Source organism: Neophocaena asiaeorientalis, unplaced genomic scaffold (genome assembly GCF_003031525.2).
Source record: "Neophocaena asiaeorientalis asiaeorientalis breed wild unplaced genomic scaffold, Neophocaena_asiaeorientalis_V1.1 scaffold43, whole genome shotgun sequence".
NCBI lineage: Eukaryota > Metazoa > Chordata > Mammalia > Artiodactyla > Phocoenidae > Neophocaena > Neophocaena asiaeorientalis.
Window position 1 is genome coordinate 15,554,783 of NW_020173674.1, and position 18,385 is coordinate 15,573,167.

At 41.8% G+C, this 18,385-nt stretch overlaps 1 protein-coding gene across 4 annotated transcripts in view; it reads right to left on the reverse strand.

The window, feature by feature from the left end:
- EXT2 (exostosin glycosyltransferase 2) overlaps positions 1-18,385 on the reverse strand; it is a 132,082-nt gene that overhangs the window by 69,005 nt on the left and 44,692 nt on the right. For 3 of the 4 annotated variants that reach the window (XM_024749355.1, XM_024749353.1, XM_024749354.1), the window contains one exon: positions 874-1,005. The exons of the other annotated variant lie outside the window; for it this stretch is intronic. In XM_024749355.1, coding sequence (XP_024605123.1) covers positions 874-1,005 — 132 coding nt within the window. The remainder of the gene's footprint in view (positions 1-873; positions 1,006-18,385) is intronic. 4 annotated transcript variants of the gene reach the window in all.

The window sequence follows — 18,385 nt, forward strand, 5'->3', positions numbered from 1 at the left end:
AAAGGCGAGAGGAAGGAAGGCAGAAAGGAAGGAGGGAGGGAAGGAGGGTCCTACATGAAGATTAACCAGGTGGCAGCACACAGGACTATCTAGAGAAGGTAGAGTCAGGAGACAAGGCCGGCCGGCCGGCCGGAAAGAGAGTAACGATTCAGTCTGACATGGAGAAGACCCTAGTGCTCTCAGGTGGAGGCCTCAGGGTCTGTGAGCCAGACGGCAGGTGTTCTCCAGCTTCAGGCACTCTCAGTGAGAAAGAAGCCGTGGCCGCTGACACACTCCCTGCAAGGCCACAAGTGCCTCGTGACTCCTGCAAGCAAGGACGAAGCCCTGTGAGCAGCTTCTGACCACACCGTCTCGCTGCTGAGAATACCCAGGGGCCTCAGCCAAAGTCCTGAGCGATCCCTAATGCCTCTCAATCACGTTTGCTGAGGATGTTCCTCACAAGGGGTCTGAATGTTAACTGACATAATCCATGGAAAGCACTTAGCATAAAGCACAAGGGGAAGTGCTCAAAATATAAGCTGTTATTAAGTTGCTTACAGAATCCTTTCAAGAGTTCAAAGCACCACAACTGCAGAAGTCATCAGAAGTCTTCCATTTCCAACAAGACCCAGGCCTCCCCATTTATTTCCATAATAAATAAACATACTGTCTTCCTAAGCACATTTAAAATAAACTGGAAGCTGCTGCTTCGGTATTTCTTACTTTTGTCATCATTTCAAAATTAAGCTGGTCCTATCGGCCCCAAGTCTGATAGCAAACTCTCATCTTAGAAAGCTCGAATTTGAATAACCTTTACAAATTCAGTACATTTCCCATCATCCCATCCTGATAGCCGGCCCAGGCCTGATGTGGCTCACCCCGGAATTCATTTACCACGGAGGGAGGGTCATTCCAGTCTTCATAGGAGATGGCAGCGTATGGATAGATCCGGTCATTGATGATCTGCAGGGTGGCCAGGGCAATGGCTTTGATTGACTGGAAGTACGCTTCCCAGAACCACCGTGCCTGTGAAGAAAACCACACTGTGTGAAGTGAGCAAAGAGAGTGAAGAACTAGATGCTCCGTCACAGCCAACTCTGGGTCTGGGTAATTGCCTTATTCCCGAAGAAGAGGGAGACCAAGGCAAAGGCTCCCTGCTGTTCAAGGCCAGCTCCATCAGAGTGGGCATTTAACCAAGGCAGTCAAAATAGCACGTGAGCACATGAAACGCACACTGGATTCAATTTAGGTTTAAGAGAAACTACATGATACTTAAGACGAAATATCAGTGTGTTTAACCAGAGCAAGTTTAGAGTCTTTTTTGATATAACATACATAAAGTGCACAGATCTTAAGGGTACAACTCAATGAATTTCTACCTTCAGTACTCTTATAACTACTTCCCAGATAAAGATATAGAACATTCCAGCACCCCAGTCAGAACCTCACCCCTCCAGAAGTAATCATTATTCTGATTTCTATTAGCCCACTACTGAAGTCCATATGAATGGCATCAACCAGTATTTACTCTTTTGCTCAACACTGTAACTCTAAACTCAGGTTCTGGTGTCAAGTTATGCTGGCCTCACAGAAGGAGCTGAAAAAGTTCTATTCCTTGACCAATTTTACGCAAGGTTGGCACTATTTCTTCCTTGAAAGACTGAGAATTCATCAAAAAAACCATCTGGGCTGGGTGTTCTTTTGGTGTGTAAAGGTTTTAAATCATGGATTAATTTTCTTTCATACCCATAAGATTACGCACATTTTCGTGTCAGTTTCGCAGGTAGTATTTTTCAAGGAATGTGTTCACTTTACCTAAATTGTTACATTTATTGGACTAAATGTGCGTCAATGCCTATTTAATGCCTATAGAACCTGTAGTGATACAGCTCTTTTCATTCCTGATATTGATAATCTGTGTTTTCTCTTTGTACTTGATCAGTCTTACTGGATGTTTATCAATTTTACTATCTTTTCAAAAAACCAGTGTTTGGTTTTGCTGATTTTCTTTATCTTACATTGTTTTTCTATCTTGTTCCTTTCTGCTCTTATTTTTACTTTCTTCTGTTTTGGGGGATTTTAATTCATCCTGCATTTAGCTTTTTGAGGTTGAAGTTTAGATATTTCAATCTTTCTTCTTTTTTAATACATACATGTAAAGCTATAAATTTACTTCTATGCACTATTTTAAATGCATCCCACACATTTATATATCATTTTCATTATAATTTAGGTGAAAAATGTTTTTAATTTCCTTTGTGATACTTTAACCCATGGGTCATTTAGAAGTATGCTGTTTAATTTCCAAACATTTTGGGATTTTCTATTTATCTTTCTGTTACTGATTTCTACTTTGCACTGTAGTCAGAAAACACACGTTATTTCAAAACTTGGCAATTTATTTAAACTTGATTTATGGCCCAGTACATAGCTTATTTTTGTAAATGACCTATGTGCGCTTTAAAAAAAGAGAATTTTGCCGTTGATGAGTGTAATGTTTTACCACTGTCAAGTACAATAAGTTGATTTTAAGTACTGTTTCAATATTCTTTATCTTTATTGATTCTTCTCTGCCTGTGTGCGTGTGCATGTACATGTGTGTGTGTGTGTTTACTTCCAAAACTTTTACTTTCAAATTTGTGCCCTCAAAGCTTGTCTCAGGACTGTCTCTTATAAAAAGGATATAAGTGGCTTTTAATATTTTATCCGATTCAAAAATCTTTGGCTTCCAACTGTACATATAGTCCATTTACGCTTAATGTAATTTCCGATACGGCTGAGTTTAAGTGTATGCTCATTCTATTTGTTTCATCGAGGTTCACAGATATACCTCAGTGTGGCCCTTTGTGTTTATCCCACCTAGGATTGGAGAGCTTCTCCAATCTATGATTTGATGTCTCTCCCTGTTTTTAGAAAACTCTCAGTCAATATTTTTTAAAATATTGCTTCTGTCACACTCCTCTGCTTCTAGGACTCCAAATACACATGTACGTAAAATGTTTTCACCATGTCCCATATGTCTCTTATTCTCTTCTCTGTATTTTTCCTCTCTGTGCTTCAATCTGGGTATTTTCTACTACTTTTTCTTCCGGTCCAATAATCCTTTATCCTTTTTTGTGTGTGTGTGTCTAAACTGCTATTAAACCAATGTACTAAATTCTTACTTTCCCTTCTTATATTTTTCAGTTGCAGAATTTCCATTTGACTTTTTAAAAGAAGATTTCAGAACTTTGTGGAAATCCTCCTTCTCTTCTTCTATATTATTGAACATTGTTCGTTCCCGACTGATAACCCCAATATCTGAATAACCTGTAAGTCTCTTTCTATCATCTTTTTACTCTTCATTTTGGTCATTTGGTTTCAACTTCTAGCGTGCATCTTAATTTTTTATTGGATGCCAACATTCTGTATTAAAAAGCTGTAGAGGTTCTGGATGATCCAGATTATCTTCCTCCTAAGAATGTAACATATTCTTCTGGCAGGTACAGAGAATGCAGTCAGACCACTATAATCCTGTCAGGGGTTGGTTTCAAGTTTTGTCAGGGCCACCTTTTTTCAGCTTGCCCTTACTCTGAAGGTGTGGCCTTCTGGGCCTTCAATTAAAGCCTGGGGTATTTACCAGGACCCCTCCATCTTGGCCAGCCTTGAACACTGATCTTTATCTCATCAGTACTATACACGGTTGCTGAAATAGCTACAGAGCTTGTTAGGCTCCCAGCTGTTTCTTTCTGCAGGGATTCTCAGAGTTTTGTTCTGATCGTGTGCACCTCAGAAGTTGGCAAACACCTTAAGGGAAGATTGCACGCCCATTTTTTGCTATATCCCCGTGGTTCCCTTTCTCCTGGGATTTTGTTCTTCAAATCCCAGATACTTTGGAAGCCCCTAACTCCAACCTGTCAGCCCTGTGGGACTGCTGCTTTCTGCAAAGCCTCCATACCCTGGGCTGTGAATTAGGAAGCACCCTCGGGGAAGTAGCCAGAGTGAACAAGTAGCTCCCCTCAGTGTGCTCCTGTCTCTCAGGAATTGTCTCTCAAGTCCTGACTGCATGGGCTGCTCTCTGAACTGTTGTTTCATCTACTTTAATAAGCTCTTAGGGCTTCCCTGGTGGCGCAGTGGTCGAGAGTTCGCCTGCCGATGCAGGGGACACGGGTTCGTGCCCCGGTCCGGGAAGATCCCACATGCTGCAGAGCGGCTGGGCCCGTGAGCCATGGCTGCTGAGCCTGCGCGTCCGCAACCTGTGCTCCGCAACAAGAGAGGCCACAACAGTGAGAAGCCTGCGTACCACACACACACAAAAAAAAGATCCCGCGTGCTGCAACTGAGACCCAGCACAGCTAAATAAATAAATAAATATTAAAAAAAATAATAATAATAAGCTCTTATACTTCTTTTTCTTTTATTGACAGGAGGGTTACTCCCAAACCAGCTACTGTGTCAGAGCCTTCTGAAAGAAGACAGTTTCTTATCCAAGCAGAGTTTAAACTCGGCTCCTAATGAAAGCAGGATGCTGGTGTAGACGACCTTGCCAGCTTCGTTCAGCCTACGAGTCCACTCAAAATCAGAGACTGTTAGGACTTACGCAAGGGGGCGAACATTTCCAAGTTTAGCATGAGAAATTGGAAGCGTAACCGAAATAGGTGGAGGAAAAAGACACTTTCTAGTCCAGACTCACTGACTTTGGTTCTGTTTCCTGGGCAAGTCCTCTATTCATTAGTTAAAGCCAAGGATAACTTCTGAGTTATATGACGACTGTTGTTTCCACTAACATTAAGAAGAAGGCAAAGCATCCCAATGAGAATTTCTCCTACTCAAAGAAAATCAGAAACAGATTTAGCTTCCAAGGGCATCTGACTTAAGCTGTCCTGTGGTCGGCCATCTGGGTACAGCCTGGGGGCCTGCTGGTTGCCTGCTGCTGCTTCTTAGATACACTCCACTCACTCCAATCTCCTTCCTTCTCAGTCATCTTGCTGCTTTCCCTCCCATCATCCAGCCAAAATATCTACAGTTCATGAGACCTAAAAGAATCCATCTTCTCTGTGAGACCTTTACTGAGGTTGAGCGCCCCCAACATCAACACTCTTCTCTTACTGTGAAACACCACAGCATTTACAGCCTTTATCTTATAGGTCAGGTGTCTTATATTCTGTTCTATCACTGTTTCGCTGCTATTTCGGATGCTCGCATTTCTCTCTCCAGCTAGACTGAATTCCTTTGGTGTGGAAACTGGCATTCTTTTATTAGTATCCTTGCAAATGTTAGAATGTTTTCCCTGTTGCAAAGCACTTTTGTACCCATGGTCTCATTTGCTCTTTATTACCAGTTTGTCACTTATTTGGGGCAGATGCAAATCTCATTTTATATGCGAGGAAACTGAGACACAAAGCTGTTAAGTGGCAGTGTCACCACTCATGAATCCTAACTCTAAAGTCAGACCTTTCCCTACCCCATTCTAGAGTATTAAGAGTACCAGCACACAGTAAGTTTCAGGAAACGGTCCTGAACTGAAAGGAACTGAAAGGAGTAAAAATTCACTGAGAAGCGTGAGCCCCACACATAAACACACACAGCTTAAATATTTACCTCCTTTTTTACCCAAATGGGTCCATCTTCGTAGGTTCTTTCATTTTAAATCACACCACACTCAAACTTAAGCATTCCAAAGCTTAACGTTCACATTGAATCACAGCAGAGACAGCAGCATTTGGGATTTATAGGAAACAATGATTGGTAACAAATCCACCTAGAATACCAGCCAACTGCACAAGTGTAGGACAGAGCTTCTGATTTAAGGTGTCTCAAATCATCTAGCCCTGTCCACCAAATTACAATTTCTCTCAGAAAGGAAGCAAGCTTTGCCAATAATCATAGTTCAAGTGTCTCAGCCTGAGGATAAGTGAACTTTGCAGGCTTAATTATTTCTGCAGGACCTCTTTAACACCTTGAAGTGTTTAGAAGGCATAATTTACAGCCCCTCCAGGACTCAGCATCAGCCACTTTTCGGCAGAGAGGAAGGAGTTTTCAGCTATGCTGGCAATACATGAAAGCACCAGTGTTCCCATCCAGTGAGCAAATGCAAATGCTTATTATGTTTTGAGGGTTTTTTTCCCCCCTAAAACAGGGGCCACACTTCTCCCTATCTGAAAAGTTTAAATGAGGGACTCTTCCACAGCTCTGCAAATTCCCTAGGCACTCTACACTGTGGATCTACACAACTGAAAGGTAAGTCACATATGAAATGGTCATAACAATAACGTTCGACAAAGCATTTGGCTTTTCTTCATTAAACAGATACCATGGTAATTTTGTAAAACGTGCATATTTCAAAGCATAAGAACTACAAAGTTCCTATGATGCTTTCAAATATTAGAATCATAAAGCAAAGGGCAAGGATTGGGCCAACTTAAAACTAACTTAAGCAAATAAATACTTCAAATTGAAACTGCTACTTTGGTTTAATTTCTTTGATTTTCAGTAACATAAAGCCAAGAGGATTAGCAGTAACAAGTGTTTACAGGAAGTCCGCACAGTATGGTAGAGAGAACCACGGCAATGAGTACCTCGCGCAATTTTAAGTGACCTAACCCCTCTGTTTTTTGAATCGATGAGATGGTGACTGCACACCACCTTTCCCGTGGGGCTGAAGATGCAGTGCGATGAGGGTTGTAAAGCTCCCTGCCCGGTGCCAGTGCAGAACAGATAAACAGAACATGTTAGCTCTCTGCTGAACGCCTGCATCCATCCTGTCCCCTCAGGGTCTTTGCCACTTATGTCAGAATACACTCAGCACTGTTTTGGGGTGGGAAGGGAGGAAGGGGTAGAGCAGAGACAGAATGGGATCTCAACATTACACTCCATTCATCTCAATTCTTGAAGCCAGTAAAGAAATCCAACTGGTCACAGAACAGAGTTAGATATAATAAAAATAAATCAAGTACGAGTGTGACAGACCTTTATACTGAAAAGTACAGCAACCAACGACATGCCCCTTCTACCTGAATCTCTAAGCTTCCAAGGAAGAGGCCAGCACTCCTCTGGAAACTGTGAGGGTGGGAACACATCTGGTTTTGCTCACGACTGGTCTTGCAGCCCCTAGCACAGTGCCTGTCAAGGAGTGGGCAGTCAAACGTTTGTTGAAAGAACAAATCCATCTCCCTCACAGGCATCACATGCATCTCACGGGACTTTCCAAATCTTCTAAGTACCAGCCCATGACCTTAAAGGGGGAAGGCCATCATTTAATAATAATGACCGCATCTTGTATACAGAATTTTAAAAGGTAAAAGATGGAGGAAATGGATTTGAGGGGGAAAAAAGGAAAATTTGTTTCCGGGTGAAACAGCAAGGCAGCAATGGGATTATAAGTTGCCCTTATATTACTCACGTAAAGACCACGAGAGAGAGAAACGGTTGTTAAAACTATGCCATGCAAGTCTGTTCCTAGTGGACAGGCTATCCAACCATTCAAAGACTACACAGAAGGACCGGAACCCCAGGATCCCTAGCGGTCCAAGAGCATCTGCCTCCCAAAGCAGTGACGGCTTTCCAGTGCCCTTCAGTCAGCAGCCAACTGTGCAATATGCCCTTCCCATCAGAACCTCCTGAATGTGACCCAGGTCGACAGGCTTCATTTTAGTGCATTAAAGGACTTTCCTAATGAAAACCACAAAATAAAATGATAAACCAGCCAGCTAAGCCTCTGTCCCAAATCCCAAGAGGTAGCACCGTCCAAACACCCGACAACGACATGTAGCCGTGGATCAGCAGGGGCCCCAATTCTGCTCTGTTTCCCCACCCCCCACCCACTGGTTGGTCACAACATAAAGGATCTGTTTCTGCTTAGGATGCAGAAAGCCACAAGGGAACATGGAATCCACCATAACAATGAGAAAACGGCACCAGATACCCCACTAACACCATAACGTGTCTTGGGCCGATTGGAGAGCTATGGTCACAAGGCAATCAGGGAAACCAAACTCCAAAGAGTGACATCCAGGAGCAATGGGACGCTCAAACTATTTCAGCTTTGGAAAAGCACAGAAGGTAGGGGTGGCTACTGTAAAAGCAGCCTCAAAATACAGCTAAAGTATTAACCGATTCCTCAAACTGAGTGTGGGCTAGTAGGGCAGTTTGGAAGTTCTAGACATAAGCAGGACACCCCCCCACAAGCAACTCAGAGGGACGCTGCCCTGGTAGCAGGGGCAGACGCAAAAGCCATCTGCCCCTGAAGGACAACCAGGTAAACTCGCTCAGATCAGGCTCCTACACGGATACAGCGCACAGGTCAGCTACCACCAAGGGAGGGGCAGGAAACTCCCTCCAACCTCAGACGCCCACAGACAGAGGGCAGACTCTAGCTGCCCAGGGGGAGGAGCAAGAATGCTGGGAAAGGCCCACCTCCAAGGCCCCGGCAAGCAAGCCTGCCAGACTGCGGCTGGACCAGGGGAACAGAACCCTGCTGCTCCACCACGAGCCCGGCACCACACACAAGCAAGGGAAGTCTACCCACGGACGGGAGCAAGGCCTCCGGTGTGGCACAGGTGGGCAGGGCCTGCTGAAAGTGGAGGGTGAGGCTGGAACTCTGAGAAAAACCTTGGTACCTTGTGCCCCACACAGGAACAAGGTGACCACCAGCAGCATCTGAAGTGTGTGGTGCTGGAGGTAAGTCTAGCAATGGACAAACCCAAACCCACCTGATTACACACTAGACTGAGTCAACCTCCCATGCTAACAGCTCACAGAAGAAGAGGTCTGCCCATTTCTGGACATGACATTTACTTTAGGTCTCTTGTTTTTCTAACACACGATGTCCATCATTCAGTCAACATTTATCGGAAACAAAATGCGAAAGAAAACAATCTACCGTCAAAACATAAAGCCACCAGCAGAACCAGACCCAAAGATGACCATGATGTTGCAACTACTAGATGGGGGCCTTAAACTAACTATAATTAATATGTTGAAGGAACTAGTAAAAAAGGCGGACCACTTACATGAACAGATGGCAGACAGGAGTATTCAGTAGAGAGATGAAAACTATAAGAAAAAGAGCCAAATGAAAATGCTAGAAGTAAAAAACATAGTATCATAGAATTTCTTCAATTGGTTTATCAGCACAGTAGATATGGCAAAGGAAAGAAATACTGTAGTGAACTTGAAAATAAAAAAGAAATTATCCAAACCAAAATGCAAAGAGAAAGAGTGTAAGAAAACAGAACAGAGCACCCAAGAACTGTAGAACCATATCTAATATTCTTACAGTAGCTGTAATTGGAGTTCCAGAAGAGGGGTAGGAAACAAGGCAACAGATACATCTAAAGAAATAATGGCTAAGAATTTTCCAAAATTAATGAAAAACAATAAAACAGACTGAATAAGGGCAGAGAACCAAGAGAGTAAATGAAGCATTCGCCTACTCCCTCAGGAAGTTTAAGAAACAGCTGCATCGTTAAAGATGCAAAAGCACTTCTGCCTCTGAGCAACCTGGGAGATTCAAGGGATCTGAGTACAGGAGATTTTCTCTCAGCTTACTACACTGACACAACCATATATCTCAGGTGAAGGCTGGAAAATATTTCCACGCCTCATGGATTAATTTTTCAAAGCTGTGTCTGAAGATGAATCTGAAAACTTCCAAAGGGATTCTAAGCCTTTCCAAGCACCAGTGCACCACAGGCTCATGAGTTCCTTTTCATTTGTTTGCTGTGACAAATGGAACCAATGAGCATTCCTACTATTGCTCCAAAGCCTCCTATGCAGCAAACTCTGCAGGGTTACACTGGCTCTCTTCCTCGCTACCTTCCCGTACAGATGAGAGGGCAAGGGCAGGGAGCCCAGTGCCCTTCTTGCCTAACCTCACACCAGCCTGGAGGCAGCAGAGACAGGCTCGAACAACCTCCACCTGGCAGCCAAAGTCACACACTGGTGAGGTCAAATGATAATACGAGCATCCTGATTCCTAGTTGAGAACTACCGCAAGACTGGCTTTTTGTTTATTCTTTTGCTTATCCCATTTTTATAAACATAACAGTTACAAGACAACGTACTTAAAATTAGGGGAAAAAAATATCAACAAAACCCCCCAGGGGCACTTCTCACGGACTGAAGGTTTTATAAAAATGTACTAGGCCTGTGTTGTCAGTTTTTCTAGAGGAGAAGAGGAAGTTCACTAACCTTTGATACCTTTACTCAATGATTCAACAAACAATAATAAAAAGGATTTACCGCCTTTAAAATAGAGATTTCTGAAGCAGAAAAGGTTAATATATCAGGAATTTATCAGCACTCCAGTTTTTTCTTTACTTAAAATATTTATTTTGTTAATTACATTTAAAATACCTTACTCCATAAAATCTGAGAGTGCTTTTTTTCATTCCCGTACTCATGAAGCTACTTTACTCGCCCTCTCCACGCGCATCTTCCACCTAAAAGTCCCTGATGCCCCTGGAGGCACTTTTCCATCATCTAGCGCAGTGTTCCCAGGCCCACCATCTCAATTACTTGATCACAGCACCTGAGGAAGCCACATATACCACTCACTGAACTTTCCTCAAAGCCAGAGACATCTGTTCACGTAACAGTAGCAGAGTTCATTCCACAATTTTTTGGTAGGTGTAAATTTTTTTTATTTCTTTACCATGCAAACTTGCAATTGCTTTCTTTTTAACTTTTCATTTTGAAATAATTTTAGAGAACAGTTGCAATGGTAGTACAGAGAGTTCCCGAATACCCTCACCCAGCTTCTCCCAATGTTAACATCCTGTATCACCACGGTACAACGATCAAAACTAAGACATTAACATTTAGTTAATTCTATTAACTCAGCTACAGACTTCTGTTTTCTTTTTGGATTTTCCCAGTTTTCTTCTAAGGTCACTTTTCTGTTCCAAGATCTAATCTAGGACACTGCATTGCATTTGGTTGTCATGTTTCCTTAGTTTCCTCCCATCTGTGACAGTTTCTCCATCTTTCCTTGTAGTTCATGACCTTGACACTTTTGCCTAGTGTGGTCAGGAATTTTGCAGAATGTCCCTCAATCTGGGTTGGTTTATTAGACTGGGGTTATGGATTTTAGAGAATACTACAGAGCTGATGTGCTTTTCTCTTTACTTCATATCGGGGGACACAGGGTATCACTGTGACTTATTACAGGGGAAGTTCACCTTGATCCCCTGGTTAAGGTGGGGTTTGCCAGGTTTCTCCACTGTAAAGCTACCATCCCCATTTCATAATCTATGCGTTAGAAGCAAGTCACTATATTCGGACTGTATTCAAAGGGAGGATAATTAAGCTCCACCTCCTGGAGGAGGGAGCATCAAAGAATTTAGCACACCATTTTTAGCGTTGTTTAAAAGGATTAAAAACTATGAAATTCTATTCACCGAGTATTATATATATGTTAGCTACTCTATGTATACACAGTATAAGATTTTATTAAAATCCTTAAGCCTACGGGGTTTTGTGGCTTATGGAAATATTAAAACTTTTCTTTCCTCAATAACTTCACTAAATAAAAAATCTGACATTTGCCTTAAATGTTAAGTTGAAGACTGATAACACATCTCATCTATTGAAAAGAGAAAAGCATATAGCCAGTTTTTATTAAAAATCTTAAGAGATTGGGCTTCTCTCGTGGCGCAGTGGTTAAGAATCCACCTGCCAATGCACGGGACACGGGTTCGAGCCCTGGTCCAGGAAGATCCCACATGCCGCGGAGCAACTAAGCCCGTGCGCCACAACTACAGAGCCTGCGCTCTAGAGCATGCGTGTCACAACTACTGAAGCCCGCGCGCCTAGAGCCCGTGCTCCACAACGAGAAGCCACCACAATGAGAAGCCCGCGCACCGCAACGAAGAGTAGCCCCCCCTCGCGACAACTAGAGAAAGCCCACCGCAGCAACGAAGACCAAACGCAGCCAAAAAAATAATAAAATTAATAAAAAATTAATAAAAAAACAAGAATTAAAAAAATCTTAAGAGATGAAATCTACTGAGACCTCAAATATTTCCAAATTTCAATTGCTTCTAGTCTCATATTTAAACTTTACTCTGATATATACACAGAATTACCATCCAAAAATAAAATAAGCACCCAATTTGATAATTTGGAAAAGAATGAAGGAAACATAAGGAAACTAGTAGAAGCAATAAGAAAACAGAAAAAGAAAGGAATTTGAAAAGAAATCCAAGAGCTTTCCATTGATTGGCTATTAAGAAAATCCTAGAGAATCAACTAAAAACCTATCAGAGCAAATAAGGAAGTTCAGTTAAGTGGCCAGCTACAAAATAGTGTTTAAAATAAATAAAACAAAAAACCAAAACTCTTGTATCCCAGCAATACCCAGTGAGATTGTGTACACACACACACACACACACACACACACACACACTTAACGGCAAAGTTCATCCCACTACCCCAACTTCTCACAGTCCAGATTACTATTAGTCCTGACAGATGTTAGTTGCCTCCCCAGCATCCATTACCTTCCTTACCTTTACTAACAAAACCAGCTTAAAATACTAAATTTTCCACCCTCTTGTGCAGCAATGGATGACCGTGTGACACAGTACTGGTACAGCCCCTGGGTATGTGAGTTTTCCAAACTAAAAAGATGAAGTCTTTTAAGGGTAAGCCTTTTGGTTTTCTCCCTTCGTCTTCTCCCTCTGCTTGCCCGGAATGCAGACATGATTGGCTGGAATTGAAGCAGACGTATTGTAAATGAAAAGACAAAGCCAGCACGCTGATGGTGATCGAGCAGAAACAGAGAAAGAAGCCTGCTTCTCTGATGGCATCACTGAATCACTACACTTGCCCTGGATGGACTGCCTACTTCCAGATTTCTTTTAATGTGAGACATACAAACCCTGACTTCTTTAGCTATGGTTAGTGGAGTTTTCTTCTATATTTAGTTACATATCCTCCTGATACTGTTCTCTTATGTGAAGACCATAATATAGCCTTCATTTCCCTAAACACAAAAGCAATCATTATTTGCAGATGATAGGATTTTATATCTGGAAGACTCAAGAGAATCAGCTAGAAATATGCAAACTAATTACAGAATCCAGGAAGGTGGATAATTGCAAAATACACATAATAAAATTAGTTTAATTCCATCTCTAGTTATGTTACAGAAGGTCGCAAAAGACCACCAGACCACCACGTGTCTCATGACAAGAAAACGAGACAAAGTGTTTCAGCCAAAATTCAAATTTTCTTTAGAGCCAAAGAGTTTGTATTCTAACCTTGCTATAACATCTCTTATTAGTTTAGTAGTTTGTAGATTCCTTTGGCTTTTCTGAATACACAGTCATGTCATCTCCAAATGAAGACAGTTTTCCTTTTTCTTTTCCAATTTTTATGCCTTTTATTTATTTTTCTTTTGCACTGTCTAGGACGTTCAGTACAATGCTGGGCACAAGTGGAGAGAGTAGACATCCTTGACATGATCCCAGTTTTAGGAGAAGGCGTTCAGTACCGAACCAGTAAGTATAATGTTAGCTCTAAGTTTTTCATAAATATCCTTTATCATGTTACAGGAGTTCCTTTCTATTCCTCATTTAGCTGAGAGTTCTTCTCAAGAATGATTGCGGAATTTTATCAAATGATTTTTTCCTACCTTTTTAAGATGATCGGGTAGGTTTTTCCTCCTTCATTTTGTTAATGTGAGAAGGTACATTAATTAAATTTTTAATGTTAAACCAATCTTATATTCCTGACCTCATCTAGTTATGATAGATATCTCTTTTTATATACTGCTAGGTTCGATTTATATTTTTTTGTTTAGGATTTACGCGGTCACATTAATGTGGGATAGCTGCCTGACACAAATGATTGTAAGATTCACCATTATTTTACATAACACTAAGAAAGAAAAAGCTTCCAATTAAGATATGATACAATGCTATAACAATATCACTTTTAACACAATCTGACATCAAAGATTTTGAAGTATGAAAAAATAAGGGTCTGAGAATCAATTAAACATGGTATATACTTTTTCACTTGACCCTCACAACAATCCTATATGAAAAGAGATAATCCTACAGACAAGAAAACAAGGCTCAGAAAGGTTAACAGTAACTTGCTCATGGTCCCAAAGCCGATAACTGAAGATCCAGAACACGAAGCCATTTTGTCTAGCTCTGAAGTCCATGTTCTTTTCATCATTTTTAATGGTCTAAGTACATCAATTAAAAGCTTGTCAGAGTGGATCAAAAAACAAGACCCAACTATACGTTGTCTATAAGAAACCCACTTTAAATACAAAGACACATATAAACTAAAAGTAAAGGGATGGAGAAAGATATAGCATGCTAACACTAATCCAAAGACAGTGGGAGTAGCTGTATTAATTTCAGACGGAGCAGACTTCAGAACAAGGAAAATTACACGGCATCAAGAGTGGCATTACATAATGATAAAAAGGCCAACACTCCAAGAAGACATAACAATCCTCAATGTGTACGCAACCAACAAAAGAGCATCAAAATACATGAGGCAAAAACTGTCAGAACCTCAAAGAGAAAGAAATGAATCCACTACTAGATCTGGAGATTTCAACATCCATCTATCAGAAGTGGACAGATCCAGCAGGCAGAAAATCAGTAAGGACATAGTTGAACTTATTAACAGCACCAAATAATCGACATCTATAGACTATTTCATCCAACAATAGCAGATTATACATTCTTCTCAAGCTCACAAGTAACATTCACCAAGACAGACCTCATTCTGGGCCATAAAACATACTTGAACAAACGTGAAAGAACAGAAATCATATGATGTATGCACTCAGACCACAATGGAATTAAATTAGAAACAGTGACATGGGGCTTCCCTGGTGGAGCAGTGGTTAAGAACCCGCCTGCCAGGCTTCCCTGGTGAAACGTAACTAAAGAAAGCCGCGTGTAGCAACGAAGACCCAATGCAGCCAAAAATAAATTAAAAAAAAAAAAAAAAGAAAAGAAATAGTGACATGGAGGAAATAAATCATTATACATTTGTTAAAACTCATAGAATGTACAACATCAAGAGGGAACCCTAATGTAGACTATGGACTTTGAGAGATAAGGACGTGTCAGTGCAGGTTCAACCGTAACAAATGAACCACTGTGGTGCATTGTTATGGGGGAGGCTGTGGGAACAGGGGGTATGGGGAACTCTCTCTACATTTTGCTTAATTTTGCTGTGAACCTAAAACTGCTCTGAAAAATAAAATTTAGTAATTAAAAAAAATCATACCTGTACTTCATTTAATCTCAAAATTACACTTGAGGCCCTTTTTAAAATTCATCTGACAATTTTTACACAAGAGTTAGCATCTATTCTCTGCCCCACTGTTATCTCATGGGGGCAAAAAACCCATCTTCCCAGCTAGATTAAAAACTCTCTGATGGCCCACAGTACAAAGCAAAACTTACCAGGCCCCACTCAAGAGCAAGGATTCAAAAACTCAGCCCCTAAATACTACAGATTTAGGGTAGTGCGTTTCTGCGGGTTCTCACCGCCTCTTTCCACTGGTATCCTGCAGTTCCTCTAGCGTAAGGCCCAACTATCTTGGGAAACTGGAACAGACTAAGGCGACAGATCACCATCCTCAATGTTTCATTTTACCCAACAGCAGCAACAAAGCAGGGCTAGACTCGGCTTAACCAGCAGGGTCTCTATTCTCAGCTGTGTGGCTGCAGGGGAACAGCCGAGAGCATTTTGAACGTTCAGTGCAACCACTGCCCAGTGCAAGATCTAATGTGTCACACCTAATGAACACATTTTTGCTCTTCTCCTAGGATCTCACATAGAGCCCGATAATTCTTGCTAGGAATTCATCTCTCCTAGGATTTAATCTCAATTTTATTTTTACCTTATCCCCTATTCCCAGCCTTCTAAAAATACATTAGAATTCGGAATCCACAGTAGGTTTGTTGTTGTTTTGTCTTGTTTAAAACAGTCTCTACCCAGCTGGCACATAGGTGGTGAAAAGAAAAATAAAATCACCTTAATACTAGCGACTGTGGTTATAAAACTCTGCCACACAAAATGGGCCCTTTCTTCTCCTTCTCACCGTTCTCGGGACTTTGAGAACTTGCTCACAGCCTTTGCCCTAGGCTGGCTGTAGAGTACTTGCTCCTTTAAATCTAGCTTTCTCCACTCCTAGCATTTCTGTTAACCATCCCTCAACTTCCCCCAATTTAATCCCATTTTCCTGGCGCTGAGATGAAGTGGTCTTTACACAGTCTTCCAGGCTACGTCCCCCCAGCACGCTCCCAAGAACTGCTGAAGACCTCTCAACACCAGCAGCAGCCCCAGCCCCGTAGGAATAGTTGTTGAATACATAACAACTTCCATTTGTGCAGCTGATTTCTAGGAGTTCTAGACCTTATTCTTACATCTAAAACCACGAGTCACTCAAAGCTTAGGAAAACAAGCAAGTACATGGACCAGTACTCAGATCCTATTCTAAAACAGAGCTGGTCGGAAAATTCCCAATAGCCCACATGTAAGCCCATGTCATCCATTTCGAAGCAAAGATTTCCTTCTATTGATCTCCATCCTCAGTATTTATATTTATGGGGAGTGATTAAAGAATTAACATGCAGTCGGTTCCACGTGTAGTTACCAGAGAAAATGGCTCCGGCCATTTTTGATCCTTAAGAATCAAGAAAATGTAAGGAGGCGGTCTGAACGATGAGGCCCAAGACATCTGATGGCAAGACAGTGTGCTCGGTTAAGTTCACAACAGTCTTTAATTAGACAAGGTGTTTTCTTCCAAAGACTAATACATATTTACAGGTTCTTTATAAGCTCACATGGCATCATGTAATATGGTTGATTCCTATAAAGAGTTTAAAAACCTGAGCTGCCATCAGAGGAAGGATACAGAGAAAGAATTAGAACATGGGGCAAAGAGAGGCAAGTGAAGAATGGGGATTTCAAATTCCTTCCTCTCTCGAAGTCATGCAATAGGATTTAGAATGGGAGAAGTAAATTTGCAATTAGGTGGAAAACAGAAAATAAAGGCAAAGAGAAGCAACCTATAAACCATCACCAATACAGGAATGTCCCAAAAGACATACTTATCTCAGTGTAAAAGGGAAATGCCCCTGGAGAAAAGGTGAGGAAAGTGAACTTCTTAATCATATGCCACAAATTCTTCCCAGTCCCAAGCCTGCCACTAAAGCTTTGCGACTACAGGCCATCTACCAGCCTCTATGGTTCACTGTCCCCCTTCATAAAATGAGAATAACAACTACCTCATCGGGTTCTCATGAGGAAGTTCCTAACACAGTACCAGACACAGCAGTTAACATAAATATTAACTCTCCCCTTCCCTTTGTCAACTGGAAAGTATAAGCTCATGACCATACTCGTGACCAAAGAAAGAACTAGACAGTAGTAAAACCAGGCCCGTCTCTTCTGATACCTGGGTACCTGCTGAAAACTCAACCTTTACTCTGAAGCAGAAAAAGACCCTGCCAGAGTGTCCTATCTGCTAAGGATTATCAGTAACGTCCTATTTGAATTCTAGAAAAGCAGAGGAACTCAACAGAGATCATTTGCTCCTTTTCTAAGCTAAAGGCATCGTAAGTAGAAGGCATTTTCTACTCAATATTCTTATTAGAATGAGTGGTTTGATTTCTTGCCGAAGAAGCTATATTGAAGTCATCTAATATTCACAGGTCCCTGGATTTGCCTCTCAACACTAAAGCTTTCACTCTTGTTCCTTAGTCTGGAAGCCAAGCAGATGTGGGAGAGCAATCCATGCCACTTCTATCTCTTCTTGCAAGATCTGCTTCTTCCAGAAGATAGAACGGATCAAGAAGACAGGGAAGAGTGCAGCTGGGCTATCTTAAAAGTAGGGCTCATCCAACCTGGACGCACTGGAGCTGAACACGTAAGCCCTGTGATACTGTCCCTAGACCGTCTTCCCCATTGATTCAGCTCCCAGACACCAAAGATGGCTTAATTTGCGTGTTTTAGCCTTATCCGAAAGAAAAATTCTTTCAAAAATAGATGCTACTTGGGGCAAGCCGGGAAGAGAAAGGGGCAAAAGAGCTTGAAAGTAGGGAAGGACTCCGCGAATAGTTGTGGGGTGTGCTCAAATGTTACGATCTCCTGCCCTATGGGAAGCAAGAAGGGACAGAGGAGGAAAAGGGGGCAGCCTGAGCTGTGTTTCTTGACGTGTGACAGGCAGCTCCTGAAATAGAAAGCCATAGGTTTCAAGTCTCAGGGGTATCACCTTCAAATATGTCAGGGTTCTAAGGGTGGATCAGTTTTCCCAACTGCTGACATCCTGCTGTGAGGAGAGATCCCAAGCAAAACACAAGCCTCTGACTGGGAGCCTTTGAGGTGGCAGGAGCCATGAGGAGTTCAAAGGCAAGGCCGGCCAATGGCTTGTACCTCCAAGAGC